We start from the raw sequence: 24,412 nt of genomic DNA, 5'->3' as shown, positions 1-24,412 counted from the left end.
TTTATGGATGGAGGTCGGATCGTCTGGTGGACTCGATAAAAATCAGGTCTACAGCCGAAAACTTGTGGTCGGCCCGTAGTGTCTCAACCGCTGGGAGCTCTCCATCAGTATCAAGCACCTAGTCAAAGAAGTTCATAGCATTGAAACAACAATATCAACGCCTCTCGATGGATTATGATCAGCTCCGTCAAATGGTTATGGAGATTAGATCAAAGATGGGTGATGATCCATGTGCTCCCTTTTGGTCGTACGGTCCTGGCAACAACCAGCCTCCTCCTCCTCTATTTTAGTTTATTTTAAAAAAAAAAAACATTAAAATTTGTAATGAATATTTTGGATGAATATTATTTAACATTATTTTACATTTTTAATGTTTAAAACAAATTTATTTTGGTTATTAAGTTTTTTTTCCTGTTAATAAATAATTTTTTTGTATTTTAAATAAATACTGACAAATTTCCAGACGGAAACATGTCGTCGGTATTTTACCAAGAGTTGCAAAAAAACTACTTCCCATGTCACAATCGCCAACGGATATATTCCGTCAGTAATTTCAATTACTATTACCGACAGAATATATCCGTCAGTATTTAATAGGGAGTTCTAAAATATTTACTGCCCATGCCACAATTACCGACGAATGGTCCGTCGGTAAACACCGTTGGAAACACGGATAGACTTATTCTGTCGGTAAAATTCTTGTGGGTAATTTTTTTTTGGTGCGCTTCGCCGTCTGTAATACCGTCAGTGGTCCATCAGTGTTTGGTTTTTTTTTTTATTACCTCTAGAATTGGTGACGGAATGGGAAATTACCAAACGATCCAAATTCCAACTGACAGATTCCATCGGTGTGACCGTCAGTACTTTTTTTACTGACGGTTCGTGTGCCTCACACCGACTGACCGAATCCGTCGGTAAAACTGTTTAATGGTGTAGTGTTTTTAAACACTTCCCCATGTATGGTCGGAAAAAATTACTATTTTTTTTAAATAACTTGTATTTTTTATTAGTTTATGAGTTAGTTAAAACTAAATTTTCTTCTAAAATAATATTAGAGGGAGTAATTTACCAAAATCTTATGGATGTTAACCTTAATTAATATTTAAACTCAAAAGATTAAAAAAATATATAGAGAGAACGTAACCACCGAAACTGTGACTAGCTCCACCTTAATATTTATACTCAAAAGATTATAAAATGTCGACCGAAAAGCCACTTAATTAAAATATGCCGACCAGAGACTTCTAAAATAATATTAAAGACTTGTAATTTAAAACTAAATTTTCTTCTAAAATAATATTAGAGGGAGAAATTTACCAAAATCTTAATGGATGTTAAATTGTTAACCTTAATATTTAAACACAAAAGATTAAGAAAGAGAGAGAGAGAGAGAGCGCGTTACCACCGGAACTGTGACTCGTTCCACCTTAATATTTATACTCAAAAGATTAAATTGTCGACCGAAAAGCCACTTAAAAGATCAGAGAAAGCAACAGATGCTCGACGAAACGATGAGAAGCAAAGGAGGAGGACTGGCTCCAGGACTCTTATCGTGGTCGTGCTGGTAGAGCTCCTCAACTCTTAATCCTAAGGGCTTACCACAACTTTCTCAGTGATCTCCTGTCCTTTTTCCTTAATAATATACAAACACAATCACGACATTTGTTGAAGATCAATCGAGTTGGCTTATCCTTGGACGGAACAAAACATATATACTGACAGCTGAAGAGTCGAGCCAGTAGTCCTCCTCTACGCTAGGAAACATCATAAAAAGTAAAACTAAGTGCTTCTTTGGATACCCAAATGTTCTTCTGTAGAGAACTTACAAAGAAATAATTAGTCATTTTGTTGTCCATGGAAGGGGCTCACAGGGTTTTGGTGATCCAAGATGCATCAGAGGAAGTTAGTTCAAGTGCCATCAAGTGGGCACTGCATGGGTTATCACTTAAGCCTGGAGATATGCTCACCCTCCTTGGTGTTCTTCACTTGATCAATAGCCCTTGTAAGTAAACTTACACCAGAATTTATCTGCAAGGCAAAATATATATGCTGATTCTGGATGAGCTGATCATGGGGCTAACTCCTTTTGTTCAAAAAATTGTTCTCGAGCAATAAATTCCTAGGAGTTTTTAATAATAAAAACTAAAGAAGATTTTATGCCCTTTTAGCTTATGATTCTGTTCTTGTATTTATTTAGTACTGTGTTTCTTTTCTCTGCATTTTTTTAGTGGGATACAGAAGCAGAATAGACAGTTCCATGTTCGGAGTAAATCAGAACATTGTTGACATGGAAGTTGCAGGGAAGAAAAATTGAGTATGAAAATCATGGGGAACTCAAGGAGCTATCCCAGCTGTATGAAACACACAAGGTATTTAGCCAACTTAACCGTGCAGAATCTAAGGAAGATGCAACTCAGTATGAGCTGCTTGTCCTGGGGTCACTGGCAGGCTTTGAAATTTTTTGAGTTCTAATCATGGTATTTCTGAAACATCAAATAAAAACTTTTGCATGAAATCCCAGGTTGAGTTTGAAGATAGAGGTGGCTACAGGGCCTTCACCAAAGGAAGTTGGTTTAAAGATAGCTCAAGATTTGAAGGCAACATGGATTATACTTGACAGGTGCAAATAGGACTGCACTATTGCAAAGTTGTTCACTCCTTGTTAATTATATACAACTCTTGCTAAGCTCTATATATATATGCGTAGTAGCGAGTGCATGTCTGCATTTCAATTCAAAATTCCCAATTTGAACGATTTAGAAATTGAAAAGAGAGTTACCAATTAACACAAAATGTTTGAATTATCAGATATGTTTCATGCCTCCCTTGATTTGCTGCTGGAGATTGTGGTTTCTCTTAATTTTAATTATTTCATCTTGTATAATATATTTTTGTTTCTTAAATGATTGATGGTCTAAACAGCCTGCGATGCTCATCAAAAACTGTAAAATTAACTGATCCTTTCACAGAACAATGAAGAAAGACAGAAAATACTTCCTCCAAAAGCTTTCGTGTGGGATATCAAGAATGAAACGCAACAACAGCATTGAACAATTGAGAGGACCAGAAGATTCTACAGAAGCCAATCAAAATGAAAGAGTACGCAACATATGTCTATCTTATGATGAAATGATTCCCGGATCCCTAGAGCATCAAGAGCTTTTCAGCATTGAACTTCTCCATCCAAGTAAGTTTGTAGGTCTACGCATATGCATTCACAGTTTGGTTCGCATTTGCATAAATTCTTATGCTTTTTCAGACCAAAATTTGTTGCGTTTACAGTACACTTGTGATGTCTTGGATACAGTTCTCAAAAAAATATTTTCTAAGACAAGAATATTTATAATGATCCATTGATAGGGCAAACAGAAGTCATTCAACCAAGCCAGGTTGAAGCACTAACACAGAGCAGCGGCGGAGATGAAGTAGTGGTGGAAGAATGGCAACCTGAAGTGACATTTAAAAATTCAATATGTAACCTTTGCAAGATTAGGCGACCGCATAGTGGATGGATAAGGCACTTCACGTTTGAAGAACTTCAAGCTGCTACAGATGGTTTTTCAGTAAAGAACACTATATATGAGGGTGGAATTGGTATTGCTTGCAGGGGTAAGCTAAGAAATAATCTGAAAATTGTTGTCAAGCAACACAAATCTCCAAGCCATCAAGGAGAAATGAATTTCAAATCAGCACTCCGTCTGCTCAAGAAAGCTAGACATGACAATGTGCTCATGCTACTGGCATCCTGTACAGAACCAAGTGTCAGATTGCTTGTATACGAGTATGCATGCAATGGTTCAGTTAATCATCACATATCAAGTAAGTGAAATCTATTCAACATGAACATGCAATTCAATCTTTAAACAGAAACTCAATTTCTTGTATCCCTGAAATTCAATAATTCTAAGAAGAAAACTAAGTGAAATCTCTTGCATGATGCAGAGCATTGCCCCTTACCTTTGACATGGACAGAAAGGATGAAGGTAGCAATGGGTGCTGCTAGAGGTTTAGACTACCTGCATAAGAACAACATAATTCATGGAAACATGAGAACAAGTAACATTGCTCTAAATCATGATTTTGAACCAATGGTAATGTAATGACTCAAAACTAGATACTAAAACGCTATTCTATCAATATCAACACACCCTTTGTCATCATGCTTCAGAAACTGAATATTTTGTCGTAAATCAGCTTGGAGATTTCGGCATCTCAACAGAAAATCCATCAGATGATATAGATTTTTGAAAATGGATACGTAGCCCCAGAATATCAAGAAAACAGGAAACTTTCAACAAGGACAGATGTCTATGCCTTTGGCGTAGTCCTACTGGAGCTGATCACTGGCAGGAATGCTTTCAGACAAGAAGCCAGGGGAGAAAGGTCTTGTGAAATGGGTAACAACCCAAAATACCATACATTTAACTTTTGAAAATTGATTCCTAACTTAAATAGCTACAAATAGAACGACTAGAAAAATTTAATTCCACCTTAAGAATGTGTTACTGTATGAGAAATCCCATCTTAACAGGAAACTGTCAAATTTGGGCAGAATTTTTAGTTTATCAAAGTAATCATGCTTTAAATTATTTACATATTTTCCACAATGATTCTTGAACAGGCAAGGCCATTTCTGAAAGACAAGAGGCTTCTTGAAATACTCGACCCCAGAATTGACAGCTCCTTTGATTCTGAACAGCTTTACTGGATTGGTCTAGTGACACAGAAAATGTCTCTGTAACGATCCTAAGAAACGATTAACCTTGGATAAGGTAATTGCTTAGATTTTGTCAATGAAATCCAATCGCAACAAGAATCATACATAGGAATCAGCATGACAAAAGATGGTTGATTGTTATGCAAGGAATTAAAATACATTTTATCTACTTATTTCCTTTCAGGTGGCATCTGCGCTAGAATGCATAACAGAGAGAAAACCATGCCAAGTGATTCAAGATCTTGCTGCAGCCAAATCTTACTTCTACAGCACATTTGAATTCAATGGATTTCGAAGGTATGATAAATCATTTAAAAGAGACAGCTTCAGCGTAGAAATAGACGATGAAAGCCGAGCAAGCAGCTCATTTTCGTTTAATTCAGCAAGTTTCAGTAGGAGCCCCACAAGTAGTGTGAAGAGTGACAAAATGTGGAGAGAGAAATCTGGAAGTAGAATATCTTATTCAGAAATGCTTGACTAAACATCAGTTGTGGTGTTTTTCAGTTTGATCTGTATTGATACTTGAATGCTCGTGGAGTAGTTCCGAACTGTTATGACTGTTGCCTTATCATAGGAGAACTGGAATTGATGATTAAATGTGAAGCTGTTTATAGCTAGATCTCGAAGATCAACATCAAAACAAAGATTTTGATTGTCAGAACCGACAACCTTACGGTGATTTTGTACAAAAATAAGGCAAATTGGAAGTAAAACAGGAGGGGAAAAAAAAGGGGACGATAAATTAGAGGTGCATGAAGTTCTCTAGTATTTCAGAAAGAATGATGAACCCAGCAGCTCCCATCACAAGAGAAAGGGTAACTTTTCCTCCAGGAACCAGTTGTTGTAGTTTGATAGATGTTGATGAACTTGAGTACCTGTCTGACCATGCCATTGCAGCAGGAATAATTCCAAAGAGCACCAATACTAACAATAACATGGAGCAACTAAGGCATGTCAGTCCACATTAAGTTTCTAAACTTTGCATGAATAATCATACAAATGTCTAACTTCACAAGTAAAGAAAGAATATTTCAGACAATCTTGCGGTTCTCTGAGAGGTGAGCCAACTCAAGGATAATCTAAACAAACAATAGAATTTTAACATAAAGGACACTAAGAAAAGGAGAATACTTTGCTTGCATACCTCCATATGTCCCTGCAAAGTCCAGGGCCTTGAAGAAAATTTCAGGGTCCAGCAATGCTAACACCAGTGGTGGAATCAAAGTCAAGATGTAGGGCAGAGGCTTGTTCTCACCTGCTGGGAGCTTTAGAACTGAATATTAAAAAAAATAACAAACTAGTTATCTTCCTAAAGAATGAGATGATTATACTTTTAACAAATTCAGAAATTGTGAAAAAGAGTTCCGTAACCTTAATATACTAGGATTGCAAGAAACATGAAGGGAAAATAGAAGAGAGCCAAAAAGAAAAACTACACAGAAAATAGCCGACTTTGAACCAAGAAACCTTTTACAATTGGTCATTTACTTAACATGATCAGACATGCATATGATTATAGTTTGTTCACAATTATTAGAGGAAGGTTCTCTCACAGTCAGCGAGGAAGTCGGAAAGTCCCAAAACGAATCCAATATAAGATGTTCCAATTGCTAGGAATGAGAAGGCTTGTATTATGGCTGCAGAATGGATAAAAAAGAAACAGTAAATGAAACAAACCATAGTGTTTACTTCCCACCATACCTTTTGCAAGTCATTTAGAAGCAGAACTTATGAGGTTAACAGTTTTTCAAAAACACTTACTCCCACAACTCCATTGGTAGATAGCAGCTGTTGTAATGGATCAGCAATCTTATCAGCCATCTCAGGGGTTGAAATGGATCCAAGAATTACACCATCCCATACAAGAAACAAACCAAGGGGAATAGCTGTGCCTAGAACAATGGCAGTCCTGAAAATAGAAAACCTGATGAACTCACTGTGTACAACAATTCAAGAAGAAGATCATAATAGCAGAAAGGAAAACAAGGTCTTGAGTATAACATGTAAGACAGGCAGTCAGGCAAAGAAGCCAGCTGCTTGTAAGCTAAAGTTCAAATCCCTTTATAAAATTTCAATAATTAAACCAAATTTCCAGAATGAAGGCAGACGTTGAAGGAACTTCAACAAATCTTGAACGTTGACAACTGCATGTGGTTGAAAGCTACAAGTCTATGACAATAACCTATGTACCATACAAACTAAATAACCTATGTACCATACAAACTAAATCCCTAGTCTTGCTTTCATCAGAGAGCACCAGTTAAAAATTTTCAGAACGAGTAAGATGAATTAAAAGACATGAAATAGCCCTTGGAATTATGACAAAGCTACAAATGAAATGACATGATTCCTCAATCAATCAAGAACTTTAGACCACCTTATATACACAAACCAACTTTGTGGAGCCTGTCAACACTATCAACTGTTTGAAGCAACTAATCATCTATTCTCATTCTTGGAGGATTTTATAAAGAAAAAATGCAATGGTTTGAATTGTTGATGACAAAGCAAATAAGATTACCAAGAAGATTTATTGAGTCCAAAAAACACAATCAGAGCAGTAACAAGCAAAATTATGATGATAAGATCAGTCACCTTACTTTTGATAGGTTTCCTTCAAGATTTGTGCAAAGAACAGGTACTACATTCTGAACAAAGCAGATAGAAAATGTTACAATTGCTTCAACGTGGAAACACTACAGGTCAGTAATGTTACCTGATAAACAAATGAAAGTGCTATTATGGGTATACTCATAGGAACAGCTGAAAAGTTGGCTTTCAAAAGAGCGTCTAAATGCAGGTCTCCACTTGCAGCCACCTAACAAAACAAAATTTAATTTCCCTTCACATATAACATGCAAAGAAGCACATTCACCACTTTAATTACAACATCATTTGATAGAACTAGTTGCCTGAGAGTGATGAGAACGTAAACAAACAAGACTTTAGATTCAGAAATCACTGTTTATCTCTTCCTTCTAATTCGCCCTTTTCTCCTTTTATTTTCAAACTTTTCCAGGGAAGAGGTAAAAGTTTAATGACTATCCTAGAGTCAGTCTGTATGGACCGGTGGAAGTCTTGTTGAGAATAGAAGTGAAGTTCTCAAGTTCTAGTTTGAGATGCAGTTTTGAAATTTTTTTTTTTTTTTTTTTTCAAGAAACATTACAGAAATCCTGTTCACAGACGTTTTTGAAAGTAGTTGTCATAGCAGCAGCAGTTTTTACCATGAGGAAGCCAGGCTACTCCAAACTTTCCTATAACTTACTGATGAGATAATTCTACTAAATATGTAGTTTAGCAACCTCAACAATTTATTTAACAAAGAAATATGAATGTCTAAATCTGATTGACGATTTCAATACTTCTCCTTCATGATCTGCACTTTTTTCACATCAGACCATCGAAGACAACCCGCTTAGTGCATATGCAAGATGTTTGTTCAAGGAATTCACATGATTAACGTCGTCAATGGATTATTATTTCTTAAGTAACACATATAGCGTTTTATTCAGCAGTGAAGATCATATAATCTGTAGTCGTCTATAAACACAAAAGGTGAAATTAATACATTCATAAAGAGAATTACCACAAGAGATGTAAAAGAAATGATGATTCCAAATACTAGAACTCCATTGACTGCTCCAATGAAGCGCTGGCTGTAATAAAATTGGATTTGAAGTTATCTTTTCTTCATTCAATTTACAGGGAAAAAAAAAACAAGAGAGAGAGAGATATAGAGATGTTTGCAAACGAAACATGAACTAAATCTGATCCTCTACAAAGCCTGCCAAAATTCAAGATGCAAGAGATGCATATATCATCATATATTTGTATCAAATCACAAAAATTATGGTATGATATGTTTAGAAAATAATATAAATCATATTTTGATATCTCATTTAATACCTTAAGTTTTTAGGTTGAGATTGTTCTTTAATATAGTATCAGAACTTTGCTGATCAAACAGTCGCGAGTTTAAATCTCACCATTTTCATTCTAATTAATAAGAATTAAGCACGAACTAGTATAGACTGTGCAAGTTTTAATTTCAAAGACTTTTTCACTTGAGAAAGTGTGTTAGAAAGTAATATAAAACTTTTTTTAGAACCTCACCTAATAGTTTAAGCTTTTGGGTTGAAATAGTTTTTTAATATGGGATCAGAGCTTTACTGACCAAACGATTACAAGTTCTAATCTCACCACCCTATTTTATTTAATAAAATTAATTAAGAGCACAATATAATGGTGGACATGTACGAGTTTCAAGCCCTCAAAAGTTTTACTTGAAAGATGTATTAAAAGAATAATATAAATCATATACTGAAAACTCATCTAATAACTTAAACTTTTAGGTTGACATGGTTTTTTAACATGCTACACCAAATCTACATGCACCAATTACAACTGACCAACTTAGAGGTGAATTCCAATAAAACTCAAGGAATAAGTTTTAGATTTATCTCCATCTTAAAGTAGACATCATCATATAGTATACCATTCATCATTTTTCATTATTTTCCCGTTCAAAGTAGAATCTGAAGAGCAAGATTGACAACTTCATCACAGCAACGTAGTAAAGTGCAAATGCCAAACTTTAGCTGTGTATAGAAAGGGGCACTCATCCAGTGCAGGCCAAGCAGTCAATTGTCTTGGACCTCTAAAATTAGCTTTGAACTTTGGACAATGCAGGAAGCTCCATATGCAGGCATGACAGAACAATGTTAGAACCGATGATTCCAAGTTTACACAGCAAACAGAGATAGTATGAAACAATGCATGATGCTTCTGATTCCTCAAGCTAAGGATATATGGAACATATAACCAACCTTCCAAAGTAGCATATGCCTCCAAACACTAAGGAGAATAAGGTTGCACTTTCCCATCTGCAAACACAATGCAACCTGTCAGCACATACAAAATGCATGAACTGCTGACAAAAATTAATTGACAAAGACTGCTGATGAAACAACAAAGTGAGACATACAAATGAGGGCGAACACTTAGGCACATTAAAAAGCTAGAATTATGGCTCGTACAATGGAATGCCGAGAAAGTTCGTCAAAATATCTGAAGAGCGAGCCACATAAGCGATGAGAAGGGCATAATGGATGAATATGTATGACCAACTGCAAAACAAATCACAACGAATGTTCTTCATGTTCAATTCAAGTCAAAATCACTTAAACTGTAAGCAACAATGCACAGAGTTTCTGAAATTCATGAGCTAGAGAAGCTGCTCTCCCTTTCTCATCCTCAGCAAGTATATAGGAAAAAATAACAACAATAAAATCTTTTCTTCAACATTTCTCTTCATTAAAAAGTGCATAATACTATCAATGAGAGACCTAAAAGGATAAAAGCATAAAAATGACTTAATAGCCTACCAAGAAAATTGAACTCCTGCCACCCCAAGTGTCCTCTTGGCCATTGACACCTTAAATCAACCACCAGAAAAACAGAAACTATAAGCTAAATAGAAAATATCAGCAAAATTAAGATACAAAGTAAATAATATTATACTCACTTCTTTTTTAAGAAAACTCTTCTCTAGTATATGACGCTGATTATGGAGCTAATTAATCAGATCAAATTTCCATCAACCATACTGAATAAGCATTTGATCATGGACATACAAGCACAGATTTTCATTCTTACACCATGGCTTGCAAATATTCAAACTTCGATTACATTTTTCAAGTCAAAATAAATTAAATATAATCGAAGTGTTCAAATCTCATTTCAGCACAGAAGACAGGAAGAGTTTCGATCGAGCCAAATTTAAAGAGAGAGCCCACAAACAGCAGTTACTGATCTAATCCTAATCTTATCATAAATCTCTCATAGAGATACAAAACATTAAACTGCAGAAAGTAATTTCAATCCTAGCTGTACTTACCAATGACACACCACCTGAACCCAATTCACACATTGTGTTCACATTTACTTCAGCAATGAGCAATCCCGTAGTAACCTACACAGTAGTATAAAAAGCAAAAATCACCAAACTAAGACCATAAACAGACTTGCAGATGGAAGCCCAGAACAGCTACAGTTGACACGGGAAACAAAAAACCGACTCTTTTCATTACATTGTGTAGAATTATTTATATCCTTAGAATGCCATCGTAGATGAACTAATCTTGGTAAAGATTGTTACCATAAAGATCCAGCAAAGAATGCAGGCAACCGAAGAGGCCAAAAATCCAGATTCTTGAGTCACAGACTCACAGCAGGAATTGCCAGGATCCCAACACCTATCTAGATAATGGAGATACTTAGCCATGCTAAAAGTATAAAACTGCGTATAAACACGTACAACCAACAAGAATACACATATATATACCGTGGTGCCAGCAACCAGAAATATTGCACTAGATAAACTTCCTGAAAACACAGAGGAACGACATGAAGACAGAATTGCATGCAACAAAGAGAACGGATTAAAGTATTTTTTTTATATATAAAAAAAAAAGGAGACAGAACTGGGATACCCGGTTCTCTCTTCAAGGTGACCTGGTTAAGGTTAGAAAAAAGCCTTTCAACTTCATATTCTTGTTGTTGGCTGTGTTGGCCTTTCAATAGAGACATCGTTTTTTTTTTTTTATTGTTATAATATTGTCAGCCTGTGTTGGCTGCTCTGCTGCCTCCTTCTGGTGAGGAATGGAGAATGAAGAGGAGGGAGATTACAAGGCAACAAAAATCAAGATAACGTGGGCCAACCTTTACTTCATTCTCCTCCTTTACATGCTTTAAAAAAAAAAACAAACCGGACCGGATTATCGAATTAAAAAAATTAAAAAATATATTATTTTGATTAAAAAATAATAATAAATTATTTTTCATGTTTTTTATAATATAATAAACTTTTAAAATTAATTAATAAGTTTTTTAAACACGTCACTCAACACAATGACTAAATTATAATTTATTTCTTATTTAAATGTTTTGATCCGAAACTCCATTACAAAAAGCATCATAAAAATACAACTTAGTCACTATAATTTATTAAGATTAAGTGATTATTCCTTATAGTATTAAAAAATAACTAAGCAATCCTTTGATTGTTATTGACCATCTCAAATTTGTTATTTTGTTTTTTTTTTTTCATAACCAAGATTCCCTATCCTACCCACTTTACTTTTTTTATTATATTTTTTATAGAAATAAAATAAAATAATAAATTGAAAAAGGGTATGAATACCATAAAAGATTAAGAGGACTAAAAGAAAATAATTAATTTATAGTTTGTCACGTGCCAGGTTGCCTGAACAATAGAAAAAATCCACGAAAAAACGCCAACCAAAATATAAACATTTTATGCGAGAAACACGCTCGAGAATCATGCCCGGCAGTCATCCCAAATACTGTACAATTTGAAGCTTGAATTTCACCATTTTACCACTGAATTTATGTGCCTGTGATCGCAATACCAAGAGCAAACACAACCACCATGGCTTCTTCTCATCTTCTCTGCAATACTTTTCCCATTCAAACATCTTGCAATCGCTCAAGCAAAAGCAACATCTCTTCATTTAAGCCAAGTGGGTCCTTTTCTTTTTGTCAAAAACTTCAATTTCAAAGGACCCCAGTTGTGAAAGCTGTTGAGAAGATAAGCTGAAGTTGATCTGTTGTAGATAAAAAGATGTTAAACTGCTATTGAAGTTAATCTGCTACAAATATTCCAGCTGGTATAGATGAACTGATTGAGTTGGACTCCATCACTTGTGGCTTCCTACATTTTTAGGCTCACGTTTGTATATAATACTTGATGTAAACACACACCACCGTGTCAATAAGAAATCAATAAAACAGTTCTTCATTCTTCTTCATCATCTAGTTTTCATGGTATCAGAGCAAGGTTAAAAACCAAGCTTCCACAAAAATTCTCCAATGGAGGACAGTATTGATTCAACAAGTATCAACAAAAATACTACCCTTCCAAAAATGACCTTTTTAACCATTGATCCTTCTGATCCCGTTTTTATTCATGCATCAGATCATCCAAGCATGACTCTTGTTCCAAAGGTTCTTGATGGATCCAACTACGACATGTGGAGACGTTCCATTTTAATAAGTCTAAGGACCAAAAACAAGTTGGGATTCATCAATGGAACCATATCAATACCAAGTGAATCTAATCCTAAATACATGTTATGGCAACGATGTAATGATATGGTTCTTTCTTGGATTCTCAACTCCTTAAATCATGAGCTTGCCAATAGTGTTCTCTATGTTGAAACCCCCTCTGAAATCTGGTTGGATCTGCAAGAACGATTCTCACAAGGTGATTTTTCTCATCATTATCAACTTCAACGTTCCATAGTAGAATTGCAGCAAAATCAAGATTCCATCTTCGCTTATTACACCAAGATAAAAACACTGTGGGATGAATTAAAAATGAGCAGTCCAGCTATTCAGTGCACTTGTGGTGGAATGAAACAATTGTCAAACAATGAGGAAAAGATGAGACTTGGTCAGTTTCTTATGGGATTAAATGAAAGCTATTCAGCTATTAGAGGGCAAATCATGTTCATGCAACCTTTACCAACTGTTAAGAAAGCATACTCACTCTTATGTGAGGAAGAAAAACAACGTGGACTGGTTGAGCACAAGGTTACTAAACAGGTTCATGCCATGAATGTCAAAAGACCAGGCTATACTTCACAACGACCAGGCTATACTTCAAAAGATTTCTCTCGAAATTGGATGTCTGGCTCATCAACAATGCAAGGATCCAAGAAACGACTTCACTGCTCCTACTGTGATGGAACAACACATACAATGGAGAGATGTTTCTATTTGATTGGGTTTCCTGCTGGTCATGCTCTTCATAGCAGGAATGTTCAACCTAGGAATCGAGCTCAAAAGGTGGCTGCAAATCAAACAGAAACCGAATCATCTCACACCAACATCAAGTTTGTTCGAATCTCTTATCAGCCTCTTCAATTCACTCCTGAAGCATTTTCACAAATCAAAGCCTTCTTTCAAACCAAGAAATCCACAGTCTCTACAAACTATATAGGTAACTCCACTCCATTTTGTTCATCATCCACGACTCACAATTCTAAGTTTATTTAATGGATCATTGACAGTGGAGCTACTAACCATATAGCTACTTTAGTTGTTGATAAAGTCATTGTTCCTATGTTCTCTCAAGTCACCTTACCAAACGGTTCCCTTGAAAAAATTACAAGTGCTGGCTCTGCATATATTACCAAAAATATACATGTTCAAGATGTTCTTTGTGCACCCTCATTCCATGTGAATCTGCTTTTTGTCAGTTAGCTCACATCCACTTTAAATTATTCTGTCCACTTCTTTCCCACTTTTTGTATATTGCAAGACCTTGCTACGAAAAGGATGATTGGCCTGGGGAAGCAAAGTAAGGGACTATACTACCTTATGCCACAATCAGAATCACATTCAACAACACCAATCTCATATCAAGTCTCTTTTCCATCAGGAGTTGTTTGGCACAACAGATTAGGACATCCATCAAAATTACCCTCCCAGTTTCTGTCAAAATTAATCCCATCTTTTGTTTATGATTCGCAACATTCATGCGAAGTTTGTCCTTTGGCAAAACAAACCAGGTTATCTTTTCCCATAAGCTCAATTCAAAGTACCAAAATTTTTGATCTTATACACTGTGATATTTGGGGTCCACAAAAGATTGAAACACACTCTAGTGCACATTATTTTTTAACTATTGTGGATGACTACTCTCGTTTTACCTGGATTTTCCTTATGAAATTCAAATCAGAAACACAAGGGTTGTTAAAATCATTCATCACTTTTGTTCACACTCAATTTAACTGTCAAGTTAAAATTATACGAAGTGATAATGGGCTGGAATTTATCTCCTTAAAGCCATTTCTTTCTACCCATGATATTTTGCTTTAAAATTCATGTCCATACACACCTCAACAAAATGGTGTTGTTGAACAAAAACATAGACACTTGCTAAATGTTGGTCGTGCCTTGAGATTCCAAGCAAATTTACCATTAAACTTTTGGGGAGAAAGTTTGTTTACTGCCACCTATCTTATAAACCGTCTTCCCACTCTAGTTCTAAGTCACAAATCACCATATGAACTCTTGTACGGGAAATCACCCGCATACACACATCTATGTGCTTTTGGTTGTCTATGTTATGCCACCAACTTACAACCTTTGACAAAAGAGCTCGCCGATGTATTTTTATTGGATACCCTTCTAATCAAAAAGCATATTGTGTTTATGATCTCACCACTCGATAGTTTTTTTCTAGTCGAGATGTTATTTTTCATGAAAACACATTTCCTTTTTTTAACCACACTTCAGAAAATCCTTCTCCACAATCATCTCTGCCACCCATATTTCCTAAGTCTAATAACAGTCTAATTCCACAAACACTATCTTCTTCTCCTTTACCACCTGAAACCCCTACCACTCCATTATCTCCTTCTTCCTCAAAATCTTCATTACCACCATTACCAAATCCCACACAGTCTTCTCATTTTCTCCAAACGAACACACCTACTCCTATACTACGTCACAGCGATCGGCCTCGACAATCCTCTTTTCTTCTCCATGATTTTCATTGTGGCCAGGTTGGTATGTCATCACTCTCTGCATCCACAACCAAGTCATCCTCTTCATGGTCAGGTACTCAATATCCGTTATCCAGCTTTATTTCCTATCAGTCATTATCTCCTTCTCATCAGCTATTTGTTAACACCATTACTAGTACTCTTGAACCTACAACATATGAGCAGGCACTAAGTGATCCTAAATGGTGTGAAGCAATGAGAACTGAGCTCACTGCACTTGAAAATCAGAAGACATGGTCTCTTGTTCCATTACCACCAAATTGTCGTCCCATTGGCAGCAAATGGGTGTTCAGAATCAAATACCAGTCTAATGGCTCAGTGGAAAGGTATAAAGCACGCTTGGTAGCCTAGGGATTCACTCAAACAGAAGGCTTGGACTATCATGAAACTTTCGTTCCAATTGCTAAGTTGACCACCGTTCGCTACCTTCTTGCCTTGGCAGCAGTCCGCAATTGGCCACTTTTTCATATGGATGTTAATAATGCCTTCCTTCATGGTGACTTACATGAGGAAGTTTATATGACTCCACCACCAGGACTTTGCCGACAAGGGGAGAAGATAGTATGTCGGCTTCACAAGTCTTTGTATAGACTCAAACAAGCACCCAGAAACTGGTTCTCCAAATTCTCAGAAGCTATCAAAATTGTTGGATTCTCTCAGTCACATTCAGATCATTCTCTCTTTGTGCAGGAAAAAGGTTCTACTCTAACCATGGTCCTTATCTACGTAGATGATATCATAATTACTGGGAACAATGACAAGGCTATTCAAGATCTCAAGCTCTTTCTTCAACAACAATTCCACATAAAAGATCTTGGTAAGCTAAAATATTTTTCGGTCTAGAAGTGGCAAGATCAAAGGCTGGAATAGTTATATCTCAAAGAAAATATACATTGGAAATTCTTGACGATGTTGGATTTCTTGGAGCTAAACCTGTTGATTTTCCTATGGAGCAGAATCTGAAACTCAGTAATGACCAAGGCGAGATATTAAATGATCCTTCACACTACAGAAGATTGGTGGGATGATTAATCTACCTTACAATTACTAGACCTAACATCATGTATTCTGTAAACATTTTAAGCCAATTTATGCATGCACCAAGAAAACCTCATTGGGATGCTGCTCTTCGTGTAGTGAGATACTTAAAGAACAACCCAGGTTTCGGCTTATTATTTTCTTCCAGCAGCTCTCTGCAACTAAGAGCTTATTGTGATGCTAATTGGGCAAACTGTCCTATGACAAGAAGATCAACATCTGGTTACTGTGTATTTCTTGGAGATTCTCTCATCTCGTGGAAGACAAGAAAACAGAAAACAGTCTCCAGGTCATCTGCCGAAGCTGAGTACAGGTCCATGGTTGCTGCAACATGTGAACTCACATGGCTTAGATATCTGTTTAAAGATCTACAGGTATGTTTAGAACCAATTACCCTATTATGTGACAATCAAGCTGCACTTCATATTGCTGCAAATCTGGTATATCATAAACATACAAAGCATATTGAAATAGATTGTCATGTTGTGAGAGAAAAGATCTAAGCCGGTCAAATTGTTACGCAATTCGTTCCCTCTCATCTTCAACTAGCAGATATATTCACTAAGGCGTTAGGAGGAGACAACTTTAAGAAATTAACAAGCAAGTTGAACATTCTCAACATTCATGCTCCAACTTGAAGGGGAGTGTTGAAAGGATCAACTGAAGTTGATCTGTTGTAGATAAGAAGATGTTGATCTGCTATTGAAGTTAATCTGCTACAATTCCAGCTGGTATAGATGAACTGATTGAGTTGGACTCAATCACTTGTGGCTCCTACTTTTTAGGCTCACGTTTGTATATATATACTTGATGTAAACACCACTGTGTCAATAAGAAATCAATAAAACAGTTCTTCATTCTTCTTTATCATCTAGTTTTCAAAAGCCACAAGAAAACAAGTAAAGGTGTGCACTTCTAGTTTAGAATCCTTTGTTGTTTGTGTTTTGGGTTCAAAGTTTTGAACTTTTTTTTTTGTGTGTTTGTTTTATTTGGTTGGTTTTGCTGTCATTTTAGCATGGTTTGTTGTTTATGCTTTGAATTCAAGTTTTGAACTTTTAGGGTTTTTTGTTTTGGTTTTTTTTTTGTTGTTGGGGTAATTTAGCTGGTGTATGATCCTGATGGAAGGGTAAACAAGTTGGCGGATGAGGTGGATAAACAGGCTCCTCTCTCAAGATGAGAACGAAGACACAAGTGTGATAGATAAAGTCTTTCAAGCTAGTGAGTTGGTTGAACCATACCGAGTTGCTCCTTCAATTGACTTAGAAGAAAATTTGAATTTTCATGTTTTCGATGATAGTCTTATTGATGTTGACACAGAGAAGTTGAATGTTGTTTTCAGCTCTAATGGACTAAAGAATGTTGATGAAGAAGATGATAACCACATTGAAGAGTGCAATGAAGCTGATGATAACAATTCAATTGAGGACGAAGATGAAAATTCTGACTAAACATGTTGTAAAGCCTTATTTTTATAATGTAATATTAAGGATGATATTTTGGAACACGAAATATTTATTCTTCTTTAATTATCAGCTCTTGTTATTGTGTTGTGTGTGTTGTAAGTTTGCAATTCAAGATTTTATGTAGGAGGATAGACAGAAATACATGGAGGAGCTGCAACAATATTGACAGTTTCTCCGACGGAATTACCAACGAACTGGCACCCTTCGGTATTAAACCGAGAGTTGAAAAATATTTATGGAATTTTGCCACTGTCATCGACAAATATACCAACGAAATGGCACCTATCAGTATTTGACCGAGAGTTGCAAAAAAATTATAAAAAATTTTCACTGTCACCGAAGGATATACCGACGGACTGGCACCCGTTGGTATTTGACCAAGAGTTGCAAAAAAAATACAACCCCTGCCATTATCACTGACGGATATACCGATAAATTCACCGACAGGTAGCGCACGCCTATCAAAGCATCAGGTCGGTTGGCACATTTACCGACGGATGCAACAAACCCAAGATGCTCGTGCTCTGACACGGGGTTACCAACAGATTTGTCGACGGACCGAAAAGTCTAGCGGGATTTTCAAATTTTTTGGTGCAGAATCAATTAATTACCAACGGATATTACCGACGGAATTTAATGCCACCGACAATAATAAATGTTTGTCGGTAATTCCGACAGAAAAATTGCAATATGAATCCCCCCCCTCTCTGGGTTCATTTTTTCTCTGACTCTTCATCTCTATTTCTCTTCTCCTCTCCGTTTATATTATGTTTTTACAAGAGATTATGTTCTTTTGGTGCTAGTTCTAGCATATTAAAAGGTATGTATTCTTCTTTCTTTCTTTGTATTTTTTTTATTTTTATATTTTAATTATGATTATTTTTTTGGTGTTCTTTGTTTTGTGTATTGTTTGTAGATAAAATCTTCAAATCAACACACTATTAAGGTAATCATTTTTATTCCTAAATTTATTTTGAATTTATGTAGTGTTTTTTTTGTTTTGTGTTTAGGATGTTTTGTGTAGTGTTCTTTGGTTTTTTTTCTTTTTATTTATTTAATTTTATGATATTATTGTTTGTATTGCCATAAATGTTATCATTGAATTTATGTTTAAAATGTTAATTTAAATATAGAATTAAATGTAATTAGTTTATCTTAATTTTAGGATATTATTGTTTGTTGTATTAAATGTTAATTGAAATATAGAATTAAATTTAATTAGTTTATCTTAATTTTAGGATATTATTGTTTGTTTTGCAATAATTGTTATTGTTGAATTCATGTTTTAAATGTTAATTGAAATATAGAATTAAATTTAATTAGTTTATCTTAATTTTAGGATATTATTGTTTGTTATGTTGTTTATTATTTTGATTAATTTTAAATGTTATTCATGAATTTGTATTGATGTTAGTTGAAAAAATATAGATGTTGAATTTCTATAGATGTTAGGTTGTATAGAGTTGATTTTGCTATATTTATGTAATTATTAAATGATTGAATTTCTATAGATGTTAGGTTGTATATATAATGTTGTTGGAGTCAATTGGATTGTGGTTATTGTAAAGATTACAGGTTTGGAAACTGTGAGTCGTCTCTAGTATATGAGAGGAGTTGCTGAATTTTTTTAAATGATTGAATTTCTATAGATGTTAGGTTATATATGATGTTGCTTGAGTCAATTAGATTGTGGTTATTGTAAAGATTTCAGGTTTGAAAACTATGGGTAGTCTCCAGTATAGGGGAGGTGCTGCTGAATTTTTTTAAAATAATGAAAGTTAAATTATGTAACAATTCGTATACATTTGTGTAGATGCGTCGAATAAAATCTACAGCACGTCACCAGTAAACGGATGATGCTAGTTCTTCTAGCAGTGAGGAGGGCATCTCCTTAGGTGCTGATCATGGCGAGGCATCCACGCCAACTTGTGATGCTGGCTCTTCTAGCGCAGTTTCACAGTGCAGAGGTGGTGTGCCTTCACAACGGGGTCAACTCACCTGCAAGTACCCGGCACAGTGGAAGGATGACCTCTAAATGTAAGTTTGTTTAGGTTTTAGTTTTTTTATATATACTTATAACATAATTTATAAACAACAAATTAATATTTTATTAATTTTATTTAATTTCAAGTTCACAAACATTGAGACTGCCAGGACAATAACATTGGTGTTTTAAATCGTCAATGGAGATTCCATTGTTTCAATGGAGTCAGGTCTCCAGACATCCTGAGTGGAGACCTAATATTGATGTCTGGTTTCGGCGATTTCAGGTAGGTGTAAATTTTTAATTTCCAATTTATTTTAATAAATAATTTTATAATTTTTATATCTTGTAATATTTTTATTTTAAATGAATTATTTATATACACAGAATAAATTTGATTGGGATAGCGCGGACACAATGTTGTCAAGAGGGTATAGGAAAATCACGCGGCAACTAGGTAACATCGAAAATAATATTTATTTTTAATTTTTAATTTTATGTTCTAAATTCTAATTAGTTACTATGGAAGTAGGTTGCGTGATTTTTGGTATGACACCCAAAAAAAGGCTAAAAGAAATGTGAGGGACAACGGTCTTGAAGGATGGAATGAGGTGGTGGTTTGGCGGGAATTTCAAACCGCCATTCATCTCAAGAGATATATGGGAGGCATATATTGAGCACGTGATGTCTGAGCGGTTCTCATGGTGCTCACAATCCGGAGCAAACAACCAGAACCGGAAAATTCATGGTTCGGTGACCACGTACACCGGCAGCTCCATCCCTTTTAGTGCAAATACGAAGCGGATGGTAAGATTAATTTAAATGAAATATATCATTAATTAATTTGTTATTACTTATAAATATATTTAACTTGCAACTTTTTTTTTTCTTACAGGCTACGTCTCTTGGACGCGATCTGAGTCCAATGGAGCTATTTGTAGAAACGCACGTGCGGAGTCAAGACCGTCAAAAAGGGGTGTAGCAGTACGTCGACAACCGTGCCCAGCACTTTGTGGTATGTTCGTTCAATCATTTTATTTCGTATGTTATTGTTTTTCTTGAATTGAATATGATCATTTAAAAAAAAAAAAAATTCAAGAGACCTATAATAGCCGATTGAGGGAGAGATATGGGGACAATCCTTCGACCCATCCGGATTTATGGATGGAGGTCGGATCGTCTGGTGGACTCGATAAAAATCAGGTCTACAGCCGAAAACTTGTGGTCGGCCCGTAGTGTCTCAACCGCTGGGAGCTCTCCATCAGTATCAAAGCACCTAGTCAAAGAAGTTCATAGCATTGAAAACAACAATATCAACGCCTCTCGATGGATTATGATCAGCTCCGTCAAATGGTTATGGAGATTAGATCAAAGATGGGTGATGATCCATGTGCTCCCTTTTGGGTCGTACGGTCCTGGCAACAACCAGCCTCCTCCTCCTCTATTTTAGTTTATTTTAAAAAAAAAAAAACATTAAATTTGTAATGAATATTTGGATGAATATTATTTAACATTATTTTTACATTTTTAATGTTTAAAACAAATTTATTTGGTTATTAAGTTTTTTTCCTGTTAATAAATAATTTTTTTGTATTTTAAATAAATACTGACAAATTTCCAGACGGAAACATGTCGTCGGTATTTTTACCAAGAGTTGCAAAAAAACTACTTCCCATGTCACAATCGCCAACGGATATATTCCGTCAGTAATTTCAATTACTATTACCGACAGAATATATCCGTCAGTATTTAATAGGGAGTTCTAAAATATTTACTGCCCATTGCCACAATTACGACGAATGGTCCGTCGGTAAACACCGTTGGAAACACGGATAGACTTATTCTGTCGGTAAAATTCTTGTGGGTAATTTTTTTTTGGTGCGCTTCGCCGTCTGTAATACCGTCAGTGGTCCATCAGTGTTTGGTTTTTTTTTTATTACCTCTAGAATTGGTGACGGAATGGGAAATTACCAACGATCCAAATTCCAACTGACAGATTCCATCGGTGTGACCGTCAGTACTTTTTTTACTGACGGTTCGTGTGCCTCACACCGACTGACCGAATCCGTCGGTAAAACTGTTTAATGGTGTAGTGTTTTTAAACACTTCCCCATGTATGGTCGGAAAAAATTACTATTTTTTTAAATAACTTGTATTTTTTATTAGTTTATGAGTTAGTTAAAACTAAATTTTCTTCTAAAATAATATTAGAGGGAGTAATTTACCAAAATCTTATGGATGTTAACCTAATTAATATTTAAACTCAAAAGATTAAAAAAATATATAGAGAGAACGTAACACCGAAACTGTGACTAGCTCCACCTTAATATTTATAACTCAAAAGATTATAAAATGTCGACCGAAAAGCCACTTAATTAAAATATGCCGACCAGAGACTTCTAAAATAATATTAAAGACTTGTAATTTAAAACTAAATTTTCTTCTAAAATAATATTAGAGGGAGAAATTTACCAAAATCTTAATGGATGTTTAAATTGTTAACCTTAATATTTAAACACAAAAGATTAAAGAAAGAGAGAGAGAGAGAGAGCGCGTTACCACCGGAACTGTGACTCGTTCCACCTTAATATTTATACTCAAAAGATTAAATTGTCGACCGAAAAGCCACTTAAAAGATCAGAGAAAAGCAACAGATGCTCGACGAAACGATGAGAAGCAAAGGAGGAGGACTGGCTCCAGGACTCTTATCGTGGTCGTGCTGGTAGAGCTCCTCAACTCTTAATCCTAAGGGCTTACCACAACTTTCTCAGTGATCTCCTGTCCTTTTTCCTTAATAATATACAAACACAAATCACGACATTTTGTTGAAGATCAATCGAGTTGGCTTATCCTTGGACGGAACAAAACATATATACTGACAGCTGAAGAGTCGAGCCAGTAGTCCTCCTCTACGCTAGGAAACATCATAAAAAGTTAAAACTAAGTGCTTCTTTTGGATACCAAATGTTCTTCTGTAGAGAACTTACAAAGAAATAATTAGTCATTTTGTTGTCCATGGAAGGGGCTCACAGGGTTTTGGTGATCCAAGATGCATCAGAGGAAGTTAGTTCAAGTGCCATCAAGTGGGCACTGCATGGGTTATCACTTAAGCCTGGAGATATGCTCACCCTCCTTGGTGTTCTTCACTTGATCAATAGCCCTTGTAAGTAAACTTACACCAGAATTTATCTGCAAGGCAAAATATATATGCTGATTCTGGATGAGCTGATCATGGGGCTAACTCCTTTTGTTCAAAAAAATTGTTCTCGAGCAATAAATTCCTAGGAGTTTTTAATAAAAAAACTAAAGAAGATTTTATGCCCCTTTTAGCTTATGATTCTGTTCTTGTATTTATTTAGTACTGTGTTTCTTTTCTCTGCATTTTTTAGTGGGATACAGAAGCAGAATAGACAGTTCCATGTTCGGAGTAAATCAGAACATTGTTGACATGGAAGTTGCAGGGAAGAAAATTGAGTATGAAAATCATGGGGAACTCAAGGAGCTATCCCAGCTGTATGAAACACACAAGGTATTTAGCCACTTAACCGTGCAGAATCTAAGGAAGATGCAACTCAGTATGAGCTGCTTGTCCTGGGGTCACTGGCAGGCTTTGAAATTTTTGAGTTCTAATCATGGTATTTCTGAAACATCAAATAAAAACTTTTGCATGAAATCCCAGGTTGAGTTGAAGATAGAGGTGGCTACAGGGCCTTCACCAAAGGAAGTTGGTTTAAAGATAGCTCAAGATTTGAAGGCAACATGGATTATACTTGACAGGTGCAAATAGGACTGCACTATTGCAAAGTTGTTCACTCCTTGTTAATTATATACAACTCTTGCTAAGCTCTATATATATATGCGTAGTAGCGAGTGCATGTCTGCATTTCAATTCAAAATTCCCAATTTGAACGATTTAGAAATTGAAAAGAGAGTTACCAATTAACACAAAATGTTTGAATTATCAGATATGTTCATGCCTCCCTTGATTTGCTGCTGGAGATTGTGGTTTCTCTTAATTTTAATTATTTCATCTTGTATAATATATTTTTGTTTTCTTAAATGATTGATGGTCTAAACAGCCTGCGATGCTCATCAAAAACTGTAAAATTAACTGATCCTTTCACAGAACAATGAAGAAAGACAGAAAATACTTCCTCCAAAAGCTTTCGTGTGGGATATCAAGAATGAAACGCAACAACAGCATTGAACAATTGAGAGGACCAGAAGATTCTACAGAAGCCAATCAAAATGAAAGAGTACGCAACATATGTCTATCTTATGATGAAATGATTCCCGGATCCCTAGAGCATCAAGAGCTTTTCAGCATTGAACTTCTCCATCCAAGTAAGTTTTGTAGGTCTACGCATATGCATTCACAGTTTGGTTCGCATTTGCATAAATTCTTATGCTTTTCAGACCAAAATTTGTTGCGTTTACAGTACACTTGTGATGTCTTGGATACAGTTCTCAAAAAAATATTTTCTAAGACAAGAATATTTATAATGATCCATTGATAGGGCAAACAGAAGTCATTCAACCAAGCCAGGTTGAAGCACTAACACAGAGCAGCGGCGGAGATGAAGTAGTGGTGGAAGAATGGCAACCTGAAGTGACATTT

At 35.6% G+C, this 24,412-nt stretch overlaps 2 protein-coding genes and 1 pseudogene across 2 annotated transcripts in view; 2 read left to right on the top strand and 1 right to left on the bottom strand.

Annotated features, from left to right (window-relative positions):
* The first annotated feature begins 1,515 nt into the window (after positions 1 to 1,515).
* On the top strand, positions 1,516 to 4,726 carry LOC118058160 (probable serine/threonine-protein kinase PBL22; annotated as a pseudogene).
* A 562-nt stretch (positions 4,727 to 5,288) lies between these two features.
* Positions 5,289 to 11,402, bottom strand: LOC118058162 (uncharacterized). Its single transcript, XM_073409492.1, is given in 15 exon segments — positions 5,289 to 5,641; positions 5,862 to 5,990; positions 6,271 to 6,354; positions 6,475 to 6,626; positions 7,313 to 7,365; positions 7,434 to 7,535; positions 8,304 to 8,373; positions 9,544 to 9,600; positions 9,754 to 9,843; positions 10,102 to 10,151; positions 10,614 to 10,688; positions 10,875 to 10,943; positions 10,946 to 10,975; positions 11,061 to 11,101; positions 11,209 to 11,402. Coding segments are annotated over 15 exon segments (1,281 nt in total). The 5' UTR covers positions 11,306 to 11,402; the 3' UTR covers positions 5,289 to 5,459.
* An 8,312-nt stretch (positions 11,403 to 19,714) lies between these two features.
* LOC118058161 (uncharacterized) overlaps positions 19,715 to 24,412 on the top strand; it is a 6,904-nt gene continuing 2,206 nt past the window's right edge. The window contains exons 1-7 of the mRNA XM_073406115.1: positions 19,715 to 19,847; positions 20,690 to 20,809; positions 22,817 to 22,957; positions 23,184 to 23,323; positions 23,474 to 23,571; positions 23,921 to 24,138; positions 24,312 to 24,403. Coding sequence (XP_073262216.1) covers positions 19,715 to 19,847; positions 20,690 to 20,809; positions 22,817 to 22,957; positions 23,184 to 23,323; positions 23,474 to 23,571; positions 23,921 to 24,138; positions 24,312 to 24,403 — 942 coding nt within the window. The remainder of the gene's footprint in view (positions 19,848 to 20,689; positions 20,810 to 22,816; positions 22,958 to 23,183; positions 23,324 to 23,473; positions 23,572 to 23,920; positions 24,139 to 24,311; positions 24,404 to 24,412) is intronic.

The sequence above is a fragment of the Populus alba genome, chromosome 1, assembly GCF_005239225.2.
Source record: "Populus alba chromosome 1, ASM523922v2, whole genome shotgun sequence".
Classification (NCBI taxonomy): Eukaryota; Viridiplantae; Streptophyta; class Magnoliopsida; order Malpighiales; family Salicaceae; genus Populus; species Populus alba.
This window is presented reverse-complemented; position numbering and strand designations above follow the sequence as displayed.